Source organism: Anarhichas minor, unplaced genomic scaffold (genome assembly GCF_050575085.1).
Source record: "Anarhichas minor isolate MPS153535 unplaced genomic scaffold, ASM5057508v1 ptg000007l, whole genome shotgun sequence".
Classification (NCBI taxonomy): domain Eukaryota; kingdom Metazoa; phylum Chordata; class Actinopteri; order Perciformes; family Anarhichadidae; genus Anarhichas; species Anarhichas minor.
Window position 1 is genome coordinate 3,982,551 of NW_027466453.1, and position 16,145 is coordinate 3,998,695.

Here is a 16,145-nt window from a genome sequence, read left to right on the forward strand (position 1 = left end):
GAGTTCACTCTCCTTTTCTGTGAAGGTCAGCCTGATTTTTGCCGCCTCTGCTTTAGCACGGGCCCTTGCTGCTTCTAAGCTGACTCTAGAGCTCGTCGATGAGCGTGAAGAGCTAGCTTTTCTGGAGCGATGGTGAGACAAGCTCGTAACTGTTTCAACACCATCTTGTGAGCATTTCACTTTGCCTTCATCTGGAGCATCTACTGACCTAGTAGTTTCCATGGCGATGAAGTGCAGTGTAGCTTGTCTATCCAAAAATCCTCCTTAAAATCCCACAGTAGGTGGTCATCTTTTTACTGTGTTGTCCTCACTAAAAGTTGTTTTAGTAAAACGTAGTTTTCAGCTATACAGCCAGCTTGACAATATATTTCCCAGCACCGTATCCTCCAAGGAACAGACAGGTTATTTTAATGGTGGAAAATATGTAATATTTTTCTAAAACTGAAAAAGAGCACAAACAATACAAAACGTAAGTGCCTTTGTAAGTACTTAATAATAGCTAGTACATCAGTATAAATGCTACTAACACAAACCAAAGAAATATGAATATAAACATGTTAATATAACTGTAAATAGTAACACACTTACGGATGAAGCCGATTTTGTGGACTTCTAGGCACAGGATTATATGGATTGAACACTGAGATGCTCAGTCCATGGGCACACGGTACTTCTTGAACATCACTTCCTGTTACTCTGACTATTTACACTTCGCTCACTTCCTGTTCAGTGCAGCTATTCACAATCGCCACTAGGTGTTGCTAAAGGACATATAAAATAACCAATACATTGAATACAATACAGTAACTCTCTGGCTATTCATTATGAATGATTGCAATCTTCTTTTTGTAAAGTAGCTCTCCAGTGTTGTCAGCCCTGTTTGAATTTAGGACTACAATTATGTCTACACATAGAATATATGCTTCAATTTGGGATGTTATTCTATAATGAGTTGAAGAAGGATGTAGTAATCCTTGAGAATCATCTGTGGACATCCTGACGTATGTTTATATAAATCAAACATGCAATGCAGGATTCAACCTTAAAAATTGTAAATTTTGTTAAAACTACATAAAACGATTTCTAGTTAGTCACACCTGTGCCCTCTGAAGTTAGCAAACAGATAATTCTTGAGAAGAGCAGCAGGATGTTTAGGGAGTGCTGTTTGTTCTGTGTTAAATGTCCGTGTGTGTGATGGCACAATTCCAGTTCAGTCTTGCAGCAGTGTTTCACGCAAATCTTGAATACCAGATTTGGGAAAGATTTGATGAAATGTGGAGGACTGGGTGCTTCAATATGAGTCTAGGAATTATAAGATATATAAAAACATAAAAGTGTGCGTCTTTCTTTTCAGATGGCTGTGTTTAACAGAGCACTGTTTAAGATGGCTGCTGTTGTGAGCATCATCACCCTGGTCATATTCTATCTTATGATGTATCATAAATATCCTGGAGAGCTAACCCGAGAGGCTCCCACTACACAAAAACTCAGGTAAAGCCCACTCTGTGTCCATGTGTGTTTGCATGCTACCCCCTCTTTATCTAATTTTAACAATATTTGACATTTCCATTGAGTTGTAATTGGGTGATCTCAAGCAACTCTGTGATAATTGAAAGCAGAGGTTCGTTGCTCAGTAAAAAACTAATTTATCACGCATGCCACCCCGAAGAAATACAGGCCGACTTTGTGAGAGCCAAAAATCCAAAATGGCTACCAATCAGCAATGTTGTAAATTATCTTTCCAAAATGTGTTGGCCTGCAATGCTGAACAGTACATGGTTTCACTGACGTTTTGGGTCGAGGAATTCATAATTGGTTTTGTTTTGACCTTCAGATCTGAGAAGGCTGACGAGTCTAAACTCCAAAATATAAAGTTTTCAAACTTGTCATAGAGCCTTCATATTAATCTCTAACAAAAGCTATGCTCATGATCAGTTGAGTTATGAACACTAAAAGTACAAGAGACCATCTCAGAGGTAAGAAATGTTAACGTTTGTAGTTGATAACAAGTAAACCTTTGCTCTCGATGGTCAATGAATTACTGGTAATGACTAATTTCTGAATAAATTGAATGATGAACTGCCACCTGCAAAAGTTCTCTGACGACTCTGCAATCGTCTGCCTCCAGATCAACTCTGGTAAAACCAAAGTTAATAAAGTTTTCAAAAAAAAAAGAAGTAAAACCAAAGAGCTGGTGGTGGACTTCCGCCAGGGTAAACACTCTCCTCCGGTACCAGTGAACATCCAGGGAATGGACATTGAGATTGTGAGATCTTATAAGTACCTGGGTGTTCACTTGAACAATAAACTGGACTGGACTGACCATACACATGCACTTTACAAAAAGGGTCAGAGCAGACTCTCTGCTGACGAGACTGAGGTATTTTGGAGTGCAGGGAGCACTCCTGAGGACTTTCTTCAACTCTGTGGTGGCATCAGCGATCTTCCATGGAGTGGTCTGCTGGGGCAGCAGCATCTCGACAGCCGACGGGAACAGACTAAACAAACTCATCAAGAAGGCCAGCAGTGTGCTGGGGTGTCCACTGGATACGGTGGAGGTGGTGGGAGACAGGAGGATGATGGCTAAGCTATCATCCCTGATGAACAACACCTCCCACCCCATGCGGGACGCCCTGGCAACTCCTTCAGCCACCGGCTGATTCACCCCCGGTGTGTAAAGGAGAGGTACCGCAGGTCCTTCCTTCCTGCCGCTGTCAGGCTGCACAAACAACTGTGCTCCCAGTAGACCAGTGGTTAATATATAGTGGTTAATAGCAGTGGCGGCTGGCCAATAGAGGTCAATGGGGCATGGCCCCACCTTGAGCCACACAAAAAAAAAAAAATTATAATAATCATAAATTATACAAATTGTCAATATTTGTGTTTTTGAACTATGGAATGTACCCAGTAATATGTGTAAAATATGATATCTGCGCAAAATATATGCTTTTCCTGCTCGTCCTCTCCGCCTGTGTGCTCATCTGCTCGTGCTCTCCGCTTGTGTGCACGACACGTGTCAGAACGCGCAGCTAGGGGGGCTAAATCGTTTTTGCCCATAAGAGGCCGGTCTATGAAGCAGTTTAGCCAATTGCTGATTAAAGATATAAATGAGTGACATACAATTTAGCCAATCAGCGCCCTCAAATAGATTCAGTGTGGGGCCAAAAAGATTTTGCCCCCCTCGCTGCGCGTTCTCGTCAGGAGAAGTCTCTACAGGCGAGCACTACTCCTCCAAGTCTCGTTTGCAGGAGATTCTGCAGGCCAAAGAGCTGATCCCAGATCAACCTGACCCCACAATCAGACAGCAGACTAGCGGGAAAGTGAAGCAGTACATGCGCCGCAATACGGCAGAGTCCGCTGGCTACCTGGGTAGTAATGCGTGTTTGATACTTTAATTTTTTTGCATTAAATCATACTGGGATGTTTGCTGAAATTGATAGGATGGCCCTACCTAGAAAATGTTCCACCAGTCGCCACTGGTTAATATATATATATATATATATATATATATATATATATATATACACACAGATACAGTTGTGTGAAAAAGTGTTTGCCCCCTTCCTGATTTCTTATTTTTTTGCATGTTTGTCACACTTAAATGTTTCAGATCATCAAACAAATGTAAATATTAGACAAAGATAACGCAAGTAAACACAAAATGCAGTTTTTAAATGAAGGTTTTTATTATTAAGGGAAAAAAAAAATCCAAACCTACATGGCCCTGTGTGAAAAAGTGATTGCCCCCTAAACCTAATAACTGGTTGGGCCACCCTTAGCAGCAACAACTGCAATCAAGCGTTTGCGATAACTGGCAATGAGTCTTTTACAGTGCTGTAGAGGAATTTTGGCCCACTCATCTTTGCAGAATTGTTGTAATTCAGCCACATTGGAGGGTTTTCGAGCATGAACCGCCTTTTTAAGGTCATGCCACAGCATCTCAATCGGATTCAGGTCGGGACTTTGACTAGGCCACTCCAAAGTCTTCATTTTGTTTTTCTTAAGCCATTCAGAGGTGGACTTGCTGGTGTGTTTTGGATCATTGTCCTGCTGCAGAACCCAAGTGCGCTTCAGCTTGAGGTCACGAACAGATGGCCGGACATTCTCCTACAGGATTTTTTGGTAGACAGCAGAATTCATGGTTCCATTTACCACAGCAAGTCTTCCAGGTCCTGAAGCAGCAAAACAGCCCCAGACCATCACACTACCACCACCATATTTTACTGTTGGTATGATGTTCCTTTTCTGAAATGCCGTGTTACTTTTACGCCAGATGTAATGGGACATACACCTTCCAAAAAGTTCAACTTTTGTCTCGTCAGTCCACAGAGTATTTTCCCAAAAGTCTTGGGGATCATCAAGATGTTTTCTGGCAAAACTGAGACGAGCCTTTATGTTCTTTTTGCTCAGCAGTGGTTTTCGTCTTGGAACTCTGCCATGCAGGCCATTTTTGCCCAGTCTCTTTCTTATGGTGGAGTCATGAACACTGACCTTAATTGAGGCAAGTGAGGCCTGCAGTTCTTTGGATGTTGTTCTGGGGTCTTTTGTGACCTCTTGGATGAGTCGTCGCTGCACTCTTGGGGTAATTTTGGTCAGCCGGCCACTCCTGGGAAGGTTCACCACTGTTCCATGTTTTCGCCATTTGTGAATAATGGCTCTCACTGTGGTTCGCTGGAGTCCCAAAGCTTTAGAAATGGCGTTGTAACCATTTCCAGACTGATAGATCTCAATTACTTTGTTTCTCATTTGTTCCTGAATTTCTTTGGATCGCAGCATGATGTCTAGCTTTTGAGGATCTTTTGGTCTACCTCACTTTGTCAGGCAGGTCCTATGTAAGTGATTTCTTGATTGAGAACAGGTGTGGCAGTAATCAGGCCTGGGTGTGGCTAGAGAAATTGAACTCAGCTTTCCAAAAATGTGATAAACCACAGTTAATTTATGTTTTAACAGGGGGTTGCAATCACTTTTTCACACAGGGCCATGTAGGTTTGGATTTTTCCCCCCCCTTAATAATAAAAACCTTCATTTAAAAACTGCATTTTGTGTTTACTTGTGTTATCTTTGTCTAATATTTAAATTTGTTTGATGATCTGAAACATTTAAGTGTGACAAACATGCAAAAATAAAAGAAAAATAAAAAGAAATCAGGAAGGGGGCAAACACTTTTTCACACAACTGTGTGTGTGTGTATATGTGTATATATATATATATATATATATATATGTGTATATATATATATATATATATATATATATATATATTAGTGCTTGGCAACGATTACAATTTTTAATCGCATGGATTTTTTGCGATTAATCGCATTGTTGTGGCAAAGTTCAATAATGAATTCAAAAGTAGTGTATTGCGCACTTTTATTTTAAAAGTACTGCTATATGAACAAAAGGGCAATAACATTTGGTTTGTAAACACTTTAATTAAACAAATAAGGTTATTTTTAACAGCAGTATTCCCTTTACACAGTAGCAGTTATATCTCTTCACTATCTGTGCTCAGTGTGTGACTGTATGTGAAACATTCCACTGCTGTGCAACAGGAATAAAATGTTTCAGCACGTTTCAGCAAAAATGTCTTCATGACAGTCAGAGCATGTGAATGCAGCTCTACTGTTCATCAATATAATGCTGTAACTCCAAGGTAATTATGGTTACCCAGCGATCAAAGAATAAAGACACTTTACCCACAATTTAGGTGTATTTTCCCTTTAACTCACGAGATGCAGCATGTTTTATACTTAATGTGAATATAATTCATACTTTGTTGGCATCTTATTCTGAAAACCGGATGTTCGTCTGAAGAAACCGGATGTTGTCTCACGTTAATCTTTCCGCTAACTTTCAAACTCCTTCGCTCGCTCCCGATCTGTGCCGTTTGAATGCGTTTACCGTGAATTTCAGCATATAGGTGCACTAAAGTGTAAGTGTCTGCTGAGTTGACCGCGGAGATCTGAGTGTCTGCTGACTTTACCGCAGCGATGTCCACTAGTCTCCATTCCTCCACAGCTGCCAGTGAGCAGCGATATATATATATATTTGGGTATATCTATATTCAAGAAGTCTAGTAGTAGTAATGTCTCTGTGTAGTAAACAACTGCCAAATCAAATAAAGAAAGTACACATCAATTATATTTTAATATTATTCTCATATTTCAAATTTAACTGGATGGATTATAAATAATACATAGAAATACATGAATAAATGTTCTTCTCATTTCAAGTAAAATAAAGGCTGGATTAAAAAATAGATTACGTAACAAAATTAATTTTAGAAAAAATATTTTCACTGAAATGATCTGCAGCTTTAAATTTAGTTCATTCAGGGTGAAGTGAAAAAGCCACAATATAATATTTTTTTCATCTTCTAAAAAGAGAAATTAGTGTTGGAAGAATTCGCTTTTATGAGTCTGTCCAGTCAGAGTCTAATGACTCTGGTTTCTCTGGCCATTTTTCTCTTTTGGTAATTGTCCTTTGATTTGACTTTCACAACTCTCACTACAACAGTCCTGCTCCGCTGTCTATATCCTCGTCTCTCCCCCGTGTGTCACGGTGTGTGTACATCTCACTCAAGTTAGGAAACTTGTCAGAATGCCCATATTTGATTGGCTGAGCTGCATCACGTGATGCGATTCACAACGCATTGGTCGGTGTTTTTCCTGCACAGCTGAACAAGTACCGTAAATGCTGGAATAATTCCGATGAATAAAAAATGCCCTTCAAATTAACATCGCAACATTTTTTTTTTTTGTCAGTCAAAGGCCCGCGACCCACTGAAAACGGGTCCACGACCCACTTTTGGGTCGCGACCCACCAGTTGAGAATCACTGCAGTAGACCACCAAACACAAAAATCTGTGCAGTATAAATACTGTACAATACAACAATTCTGTCTGTGTATATATAATCTTTTTAGTTATATTTTTACTAAGTTAATATACTTTACTGTTTAATACTTATTTATAATACTTGATTTGATACATTGTTTTTTTACTACGTCTCTTGTTTCCACTATCCACTGTCATGAGAAGTTCTTCAGGTTGGTCGACCGAGGACGCAATCCCCATACTGTACTGAGTGTACCAACGTGAAGGGAACCTTGCAAGGAGTCTAAGATGGTTATTCAGTGCAAGCCTAAAGCAATGTTGGGCATCATAGTTATTCTTAAGTGACAATATGACAAAGCAGAGAACTAACTAAATTGTGACTTCCATATTACCCCCATCATTCCAGGTTGCCACCCATGAGTCATCTGCCCCCACCTGGTCCATGCACTTGTCCCAGTGGCTCAGCTCTACTCAAAGAACACCTTCCAAAGGATCAGTATGGGGAGCTGGTGAAACGCCGCACTAAGGAGCTCCATCAACACAAAGCCAGGTAGTGGCCGAATGCTCGGAGACTTCACTAAAGGTGGAGAAACTGGACAAATCAAGCGGATGTCTTCCAAAGCAACTGCCTTTTTAAGCACAAAATTCACTCTGTTTGTAACTATTCCTCTACTGCAAACAGTGAAACACTATCCAGGAAAAACGGAGAAGGGATTGTATGTATGTAAAAAGACTTTGGAAGATATCCGCTTGACACCCTACCACCTTTCCCTATGTCTTCAACAGGACTACATCTGTATTATCCAGACTGCTGTTTGCTTTGCCAAACTCTCCACTGCAGTATCCCATCCAGGGTTTTAAAGTACTCCCTTTGACCTCCACTCTCATACCAGGTATGCTACACTCAATATATAGCTCAGAGCATTTTTATCAATATAAAGATTTTACATTACACTACAATTTGACGTAATAGCAAGTTGGAAGAAGTCATTAGTCATTACAAAATACAGTGAAAAGCAATGTTGTACCATTCAGGGAGCTAAAACTCCAAAGTTATAGTCCTAGGTTTCTCTACTGATAAAAATGTTTGGTATCTGTGAATAGTAATGAGCAATAAACAATACCACGAAATCACAAAGAATGAACTGCAGATGCTGGTAGCACCATGCAATGTTCAACTGCTATCTGCCCTGTGTCAAGGTTCACAAAAGAAATTGAGCTAATAACATTACAGCGCAAACATGCCCATTAGGTTTTGCAACTAAGTGTGATTTGCCCTTTTTTGTATCAGAAGAAGACAAAATAGGAAGAAAGAAAAAATATTATTCAATGCTGCCGCGATTTTCAAGGTGGACATCAGTAAATATAATAAGTATTAGAAAAAACTAATCACTTTTGGACCAGTTTTGAACATCTTTTCACCGGTGACCAATGTCGTTTTTTAAACATCTTTTCAACGGAAAGATACTCACTTGAATATTATACATATAATAATTTATATTGTTTGTATATTGCTGTATGCCAAACAACAATGTTTTGACCATCTTCTTATTTGTACATCACTCTGTTTTACTCACTTCCTCCCCATTTAAAGTGTGTACGGCCCCACTCGCTTTCTGTCGTGTATTTTACATGTAAAATGGCCTAAAGTCAATTTTATAAAGTTGGGCTACAGCGACGGCCCATAAAGACAGTCCCCAACATTAACTAACACACGTTTATGTTTACTGTTGGCCCATGCTGCTGTAGCTACAAGCTAACGTTACCAGCTAACATGCTAACGCTACAAACTAGCAGCCCGCATCGTGAGCAGCATAAGTATTAGAAATTGCTAATTTCAGTTTGCAATAATGGAATTCAGTAGTTCAAGTACTTTTATTCCATCAGCTCGTTCCCGTGCCGAGTAGCCAGACCAGTGCATCGTTCAAAGTTGTGGAAGCAGTATGAGCCAAAGTGCCTGTGCATGCGTGTTTCAGCAGTAAACACACTCGTATTTTACATTAATGTACAGACAGAATGTACACTGCTCTCATTCTGATGTCCTGGGAGCTTCTTGTTGGCAGCATACTGTCTATAGTTCCATATTTATGACATTATATCTGAAACATGAAATGTGGTCAAATCTAATCTTCGCGTAGACCACATTTCACCGACCAGTGTAATATGACTTTGGAGAAATACGTTCACAGTAACCAATATCGTCTCTCTTTCAACCTACAACTGAACAAACCATCAACATTTTAAAACAAATTGGTGTTTTGTGACACGTTGATGTTTTAACCGCATTTTAGCCAGTTGAAAAGACTTAAAAATAGGTCTTAGACGTTCAGACTGAATTTCAACCGGTTTTCAACAAGAAATCAAGGTTGAAATCCTGGTTTGTGCTCACTGGGATAGGACAGGTGTCCTTCTTGTTAAAGTCAACAAAGCCAGAGATGAATATGTGTCCTTCTGTAAAAGTATGAAAGCATGAGGTCATTTTGATTTCAGGTTTAGCACTGCATGCAGGACAAAGAAGCAGCTACAAGGTTGGTGTGTAGATGCAACAGATCGGTCATTCTCACCCAGATCAACCTAATAGAATAGTAGCGTTTGGCTGGTTAATACAAGATGGCTGCATTCATGATACAGTATATTTGACCTACTACATATAAAACATGGTTAACTTTCAGGAAAATTGCAGTATATTCCGACGTGGCATATTTCCCATGAAAATGGCTATTCTGGCTTGTTGGCTATGCTAACTTTGCAATCGCCACCTTTGTTATAGAGATTCAGGGAAATAAGGACTCAGGCAAAAAAAACGCAAATCATTTTGCAAATTTTCTTTTAGTAAAGACATTTCAACATACAGAAGACAATACTTTACATGTGATGTAGTCAGGATCAGAGAATTTACATTCATATTTTCATTAAAATGTCTTGGCCAATATTGCAAAGGCAGGTACATTTCTTTGATGTTTTATCATTGTACTGCAGCCATCTTGTTGTACAACCTCACTGAAACTAGGTCATCCAGGCCCTGAAACTGCTGCAAAAGATGAATATGGGTTTGATTTTAAAAGCCATTGTGATTTTTGTACATTTGTAACTATTGCTTTTTCCAATAATATTGACTGCCCCTAGACTTGTAATATTGCCACTATCCCAATAGTCAAAAGCTAAATCTAAACAATTGCAGAATGTGACTATGAGAATAAATTAAATAATTGACATTGGCTTGGTCACACCAGCATTTAAAGTGGCAACATTTTGCAATTAGTTCAGGCTTTGTCCAGTGCTTTAAACAATCCTTTCAAATGTCTGACAGTTAGCATGCACATTAGATGAACGATTTGTTTGCCACCTCTTTTCAGTAAGTCTCTTTTGATGATGTACACAATCCTTTGTGCAATTTACTCCCCCCTGGCATTTTACTCAGTGCAAATAGAAGTTTGAGGAGCTTGTGACTGACTAGTGATGGTATGTTCCTGGCTGGCTAGTACATTAGCGGTTAGGTTGCCCGCTATCACAGTTTAACAACTATACCCGTGATTAGTTGCTGTATCAAGCATCTATAACCAAATATTTGGCAAAACAATCTGGTATTTTTTATGTGCCATTTTCTGGTCTGACCAAACTCTTGAGCAAAACCTCACTGTAAGGGCAGTGGTGTAGCTGCCCACCCTATTCTTAAAGCTTTAGTTGGCTGCACACATTGAGCCCATTGCAGGGACCCTTCTGCTCTTTCCTGCACCGCCGGCAGGGATGCCCTTGCTTTCTCCGATTGTCTGTCTGATTTTGATTTTGTGGCTGTGGTGTGGGGACCTATCCTAACCTCGGGACTGGGGCATGCACTTCTAACGCTGTAGACGTAAAATGATTATGAAGCCCCTGTATTTGCAACATACCATGGAACCTGTGATGTTATCCAGATGCAGATTAAAAATGATTGAGCGTTTTCTCTATGTGTACTTTCTGTTCTCTGTGGTTTATTCAGGTGTGTCTACTCTAGGTGTCCTTGAATGTGTCTAAAGGTGTCCTGACCACAGAGATTACTGCTGACGGAGTGAAGGTCCAAGGTGAGATTCCAATGTCAGAACTAACTATATATAGTTTGTGATATGTGCCATACCTTTAGTTGCAATACCCGCATTGCAGTCAACTACCAGCATGTAAAAATAATAAACAACAAATGATCTGCCTCATTGGTTATTACAGGGCTCTTCAACATTGTTCAGGCCAAGGACCCCCAAACTGATAGAGAGATGGAGCAGGGACCCTCTACTATATATATTGTATAAAATTGTGTTTTATATTAAGCTGGGCCTCGTGCCATGTATAAACATACCTTGTTATTGTGCATTCAATACTAAGCTATTCAAATAATACACAGGTTCATATATTCATGTTTTTATTTTAAACATGTGCAAGGTACAGTGAGTAGGGAGGCCGTGCCACTGCCATTTATAAACATACCTTGTCAACTGATGCCAATGTCAACATTGTCTGTCAATTGCATGATAATCATGCATACAAGCTATTCAAATAGTGGTATTTATTTTAAACATAAATGTGGAAATGAAAAATGAGTGATGGCCTATTAGTGCCACCGCCATGCATAAACATACCTGTTATCTTGCGTACAATACTGAACTATTAAAATAATGGACAGATTCATGTTTGAGAAAAAAAATAAAAAACTGGGGTCGCGGATCTCTGGGTTCGTAGATCAACTTAACCGTTTTCAAATAATCGGCCAAATGAACGTGGCTGGTAAGCTGAACTGCATGGTTCTAATACAGAGGAGAACTTTGTACAGAAACAATTGATATACTTTTAGACAAAGAGTTGTGGATGAATAGAATCGCATCCACCGTTGTTGGTTTTAGTGCCTTATTAAGTTACATTTCATAATAATGCAACCTGAGCATTCCCTGGATTTCTCTTAGAAACAAGAGGTCGTTTCACTTTTTTCCAAAAGAAATTGAAACGAGGTTGTTTCTCTTATTTCGAAAAATAAATAAAAACTAGACGTTGTTTTACTTGTTTCTGTACAATTGTCTCTTTTCAGGGCACTTCGTTAGTTGTCACTAACTGCGAAAGTTCCCGATGTAAACACCTGATATTCTTCATGGCTTAATTAATCTCAAACATTTCAAACCAACATCAAATAGAGTTGGTTGGACATTCATGATTAAACAGCTGTTGTTTGACTATTGTGACATTCTTTTAACTGTCAGGTCATGGTGAGAGCAGACTGATTATGGAGTCTAGCAGCCTGGTGACCCTCAACTACCTGCTGGCTACAGTGTCCTACACCAGCACTGTCTACCATATACACACCGGAGACCTCGGTATGCGTCAGGGAAATTGGAGCGGAGCTACAAAATCAGAAATGAAATGCTCAAAATGATGTGCATAAGTCCTAATACAGCAAATGTAATGGGAAAAGAACAAGTGCAGTTTTCAATGTTTTGTACAGCTATCTGTGTGCATGAATGTGTGTTTAATGTAAAGTTACTGTGGAAAATGTTTGTGCATTTTGTTTGTTCTTATATTCACCGGCAGCTTAGTTTGAGCCCACTTTGTTTTCTACAGTAAACTTTTCTGTTCTTAGCATCCTTCCAGTTTGACAACCATGAAGCCGTGTTTCCCATTACCATCAAACAGCCTCTCCTTCCAGTCCTGTACGACATGGGAACAGGTAGGTGTGCACTCGTCATGGTGGTCTGGGGGTTTAAATTCAAGTTAGTGGGAGAAGGAGGGAGGAATAAATATATCTGAAGAAGAATGGACAGCAATATGGAAATTTCAATGAAAGAGTAGCGGCTCGTAGACATGGAGAGAAACCCTTCTGTTGCTGGAGAGGATGTGGAAACCAAAATGCAAACTATTACCATATTTTTTGGGATTGCCCTGTTATCAAAGACTATTGGAGCGGGATACACACGGCCCTACAGAACATGTTTAATGGTGAAATAGCCCTAGAAAGTAAGACCATGTATCTTAGATATTTACCTGAAAATGTGTCAAAAAGAGACAAATATTTAATAAATGTACTTCTGGTGGCCGATAAAAAGACTCTTAACAGGAAATAGTTGTCACAAGAGTCCAATCTGAATACATGGATGGACATTACAATGGACAAGATAACAGCATCTGTCAACTACAAATTGTAAAAAATGGGATATATGTAACACCCCATAGTCCTGACTTTAAGTTCATAAATCGATGACTGTACCATAGAGAATAGATCACTCCCGAGTGATATAGTTTTTCTTTTTGTTCTTTGTATTTTTCTTAATGTGTATACCTCAAATGGGCATCATCTGAAGATCTGTATATACCGTATACATTGTCTAAAAGACATCTGTAAATGTCTGACTGATGCCAACTATCAATGAAACGTAAATAAAAAGAATAAAGTTAGTATTCAATTATTTATGGCAGGAAAGTGCTGTTTCTCCACTCTGTGCTAGAACCGCATGATCATCAAACTGTATGATTTTCTTTTTGAGCATAAAAGCTGCCCTCTAGTATATTTACTACTATTCAGTTTTCAAACTTAACCTACAAAAGATGCCGGAAGATGAAACTAACTGTCTTGCTTTTGGGTAAACTGCTGTGGACCAGTTTGTATTAAGTACCGTATTTTCCGCACTATAAAGCGCACCGGATTATAAGGCGCACCTTCAATGAATGGCCTATTTTAGAACTGTTTTTATATATAGGGCGCACCGGATTATAAGGCGCATAGAATAGAATAGCGTCGTAAGCGTGTCTCTTCAAAGGTGCATTTTGGGGTCTTTATACACACAAGTGGTGTTGGACTAGGAGTAAGCACAGTACCGGTGTTTACCGCGGTGCGGCTTTGTAGTTTACCAGTCGTACTGAAACATTTTGACAGAGCGCCGTGTACAACCAGTATGGATCAACCAATTAACCAATTGATCCATATATAAGGCGCTCCGGATTACAAGGCGCACTGTCGTTTTTTGAGAAAATTAAAGGCTTTTAAGTGCGGAAAATACGGTACTTGCATGTGTGCTATTATCAATAACAGCTTGCATCATTTCCTGTAACGATGCAAGTTACTTATTCGTGATACAAACACTTTTGAATGAACTACTCAATTAACTTTATTTATAAAGCACATTTCTAGTTCAAACTGCTTGAAAGTAAGGAAACGGGCACTGTGACAAGTAAATTGTCCTGTTTCTAAACCCAAATAAAAGTCGCCTCAATTACGCTGAAAACCTGCTACAATAAATCGCCAACAGGTTCATGGTCAACTGTGCTGACGATTCATTGAGTTTTACCGTTTTCTCTTTTCTTTAACTTCTCTTCTCTGTCAGATATCAGCTCTCAAGTCACCGTCGTCACCAAGACGTTCCTGCGCTACACACAACTCAAGGTGTTGCTGAGTAGCATCCGGCGTTTCTATAGCAACATAGAAGTCGTCATCGCAGATGACAGCTTTGAACCGGAGAACATTACTGGAGAACACATCAGACAGTACATCATGCCTCCAGCACAGGTACACACACACACACACACACACACTTATTGTTGGTCATCACTTTTTTTAAATTTATTGTTGGTCATCACTTTTTTCTCAAATTTTCGTGAGGTTACACCGAGGAAGGTGATCTAAGCATCAATAAAACACCTGATTTATTTGCACATGATCTTCTGATGTATTCAACTATTGGTTTAAACTTTTGGCAGAATGACCTTTTATGTTTTTTCATTTTGACAATGCAACTATTCATTTATTGAAAGGTTATTTGATGTTGTTTGTCAATGCTCTGTATTGCATTGAACTTGTCACCTGAACATTAAAATAACATGTTTTCTCCCTCAGGGCTGGTTTGCCGGCAGGAATCTGGGTGTCTCTCAGGTAACCACCAAGTACCTCCTGTGGGTGGACGATGACTTTGTGTTTACGGAGGAGACGAAGATAGAGAAGCTGGTGGAGGTGATGGAGGCGGTCCCCGAACTGGATGTGGTGAGAATAAAAAGGGCTCGTGTCTGAGGGGTCAGTTAGTTTGTGTTGATTATTTCAAGTGAAATAGACAGAAAGAAAGAAAGAAAGAAAGAAAGAAAGAAAGTATAGTTATATCTGTCAGGTGTTCTCCAGATTTCTGCTCCTCACTACATTTATTTCTGAATACACTCTACATTGATTTTTGTGTGGATTTGGTAAGTTTGGGTTTATTTTCTTCTGGAAAAAGGTTTTCTATCTGAGGTTCACATCAGGGCAGAGAGTCCAGTATGTAAAAGACATACTGTCCTTCTCAAACATCACTGTTTATCCTCCTCTGCACCTGTCTTCTTGTTGTTTTTGTCAACTAGAGCCGATCCCAGTATGTAATCTGGTTGCCAGTTTTATAACCAGTTTTCCCGATCTCTCTGTTCTCGTCAGCTGGGCGCGTCAGTACAAGGGAACCGGTTTTATTTCTCTCTCATATATGAGGAAGGAGAGGAAATGGAGGGCGGCTGCCTCTACAGAAAGTCTGGGGGGAAGTTCCATCCACTTCCTGGTTACCCACAATGCTTTATGGCCAGTGGGGTGGTCAACTTCTTCCTGGCTCGAACCCACGCCGTACAGAGGGTGGGATTTGACCCTAAGCTCCAGAGGGTAGCGCACTCAGGTAGGTCTAGAGTTTGGAGTCCAAGGGGCAGTAAGTCCACACTCTTTTAGTTTTCTTTGGCGTTTTTCTAAAAGTGTGAATGTCTGTCTCTGACTCCAGAGTTCTTTATGGATGGCCTGGGCTCCTTGATGGTTGCCTCGTGTGACCACGTGTCCATCGGCCATCAGCACAAAACGGGCCACAGCAAGGACGAGGCTCTCTACAAAAAGTTCAGACACCCTGCAGGGGGTGACGCAAAGCTCAAACTGCAGCTTCACTTCTTCAAAAACCACCTAAAGTGTATCAAGTATGGATAGATGACCACTTGAGGACATTGAGTGACTATTTCCCTGCACTTCTTCAAATTAATGCATTTTATATTTCTCTTTCTCCTTTTTATTGTTGGATAAAGTGAGAGGGGATCCTTTCCTTTTTTTACATGCTGATTATTGCTACACGTTGCCACACACATCCATACATGCACTTCGGGACTGACAGCTGATGCCTACCTTTTGTATTGTTTCATTGGTTTGTGAAAAAAACATGCTTCTTAGCAGCCAGCTCGCTTGTCTCCCTGTTTTGTAGCAGTCTCTTAGCCGGGCTGTGAAGTGTGTGTGTGTGTGTGTGTGTGTGTGTGTGTGTGTGTGTGTGTGTGTGTGTGTGTGTGTGTGTGTGTGTGTGTGTGTGTGTATATGT

At 39.9% G+C, this 16,145-nt stretch overlaps 2 protein-coding genes across 2 annotated transcripts in view; both read left to right on the top strand.

Annotated features, from left to right (window-relative positions):
• The window catches only part of LOC142945224 (deoxyribonuclease-1-like), a 60,437-nt gene that overhangs the window by 18,386 nt on the left and 25,906 nt on the right, over nucleotides 1–16,145 (top strand). The gene's annotated exons all lie outside the window — the stretch shown is intronic.
• LOC142945198 (beta-1,4 N-acetylgalactosaminyltransferase 2-like) lies at nucleotides 1,355–15,766 on the top strand. The gene is made up of 12 exons (XM_076086621.1): nucleotides 1,355–1,491; nucleotides 2,348–2,636; nucleotides 7,221–7,384; nucleotides 7,621–7,727; nucleotides 9,325–9,362; nucleotides 10,829–10,895; nucleotides 12,057–12,170; nucleotides 12,434–12,520; nucleotides 14,172–14,353; nucleotides 14,681–14,824; nucleotides 15,242–15,470; nucleotides 15,570–15,766. Exons 1-12 carry the CDS (start codon nucleotides 1,355–1,357, stop codon nucleotides 15,764–15,766), a joined length of 1,755 nt encoding a protein of 584 aa, XP_075942736.1.

Bases quoted from the DNA above. Each gene is read 5' to 3' on its own strand.
- LOC142945198 (XM_076086621.1), top strand. From the start codon at position 1,355: ATGGCTGTGTTTAACAGAGCACTGTTTAAGATGGCTGCTGTTGTGAGC. The intron at 7,385-7,620 runs GTAGTGGCCGAA...TGTCTTCAACAG, and splicing joins CTCCATCAACACAAAGCCAG to GACTACATCTGTATTATCCA. The intron at 15,471-15,569 runs GTAGGTCTAGAG...CTCTGACTCCAG, and splicing joins CCAGAGGGTAGCGCACTCAG to AGTTCTTTATGGATGGCCTG.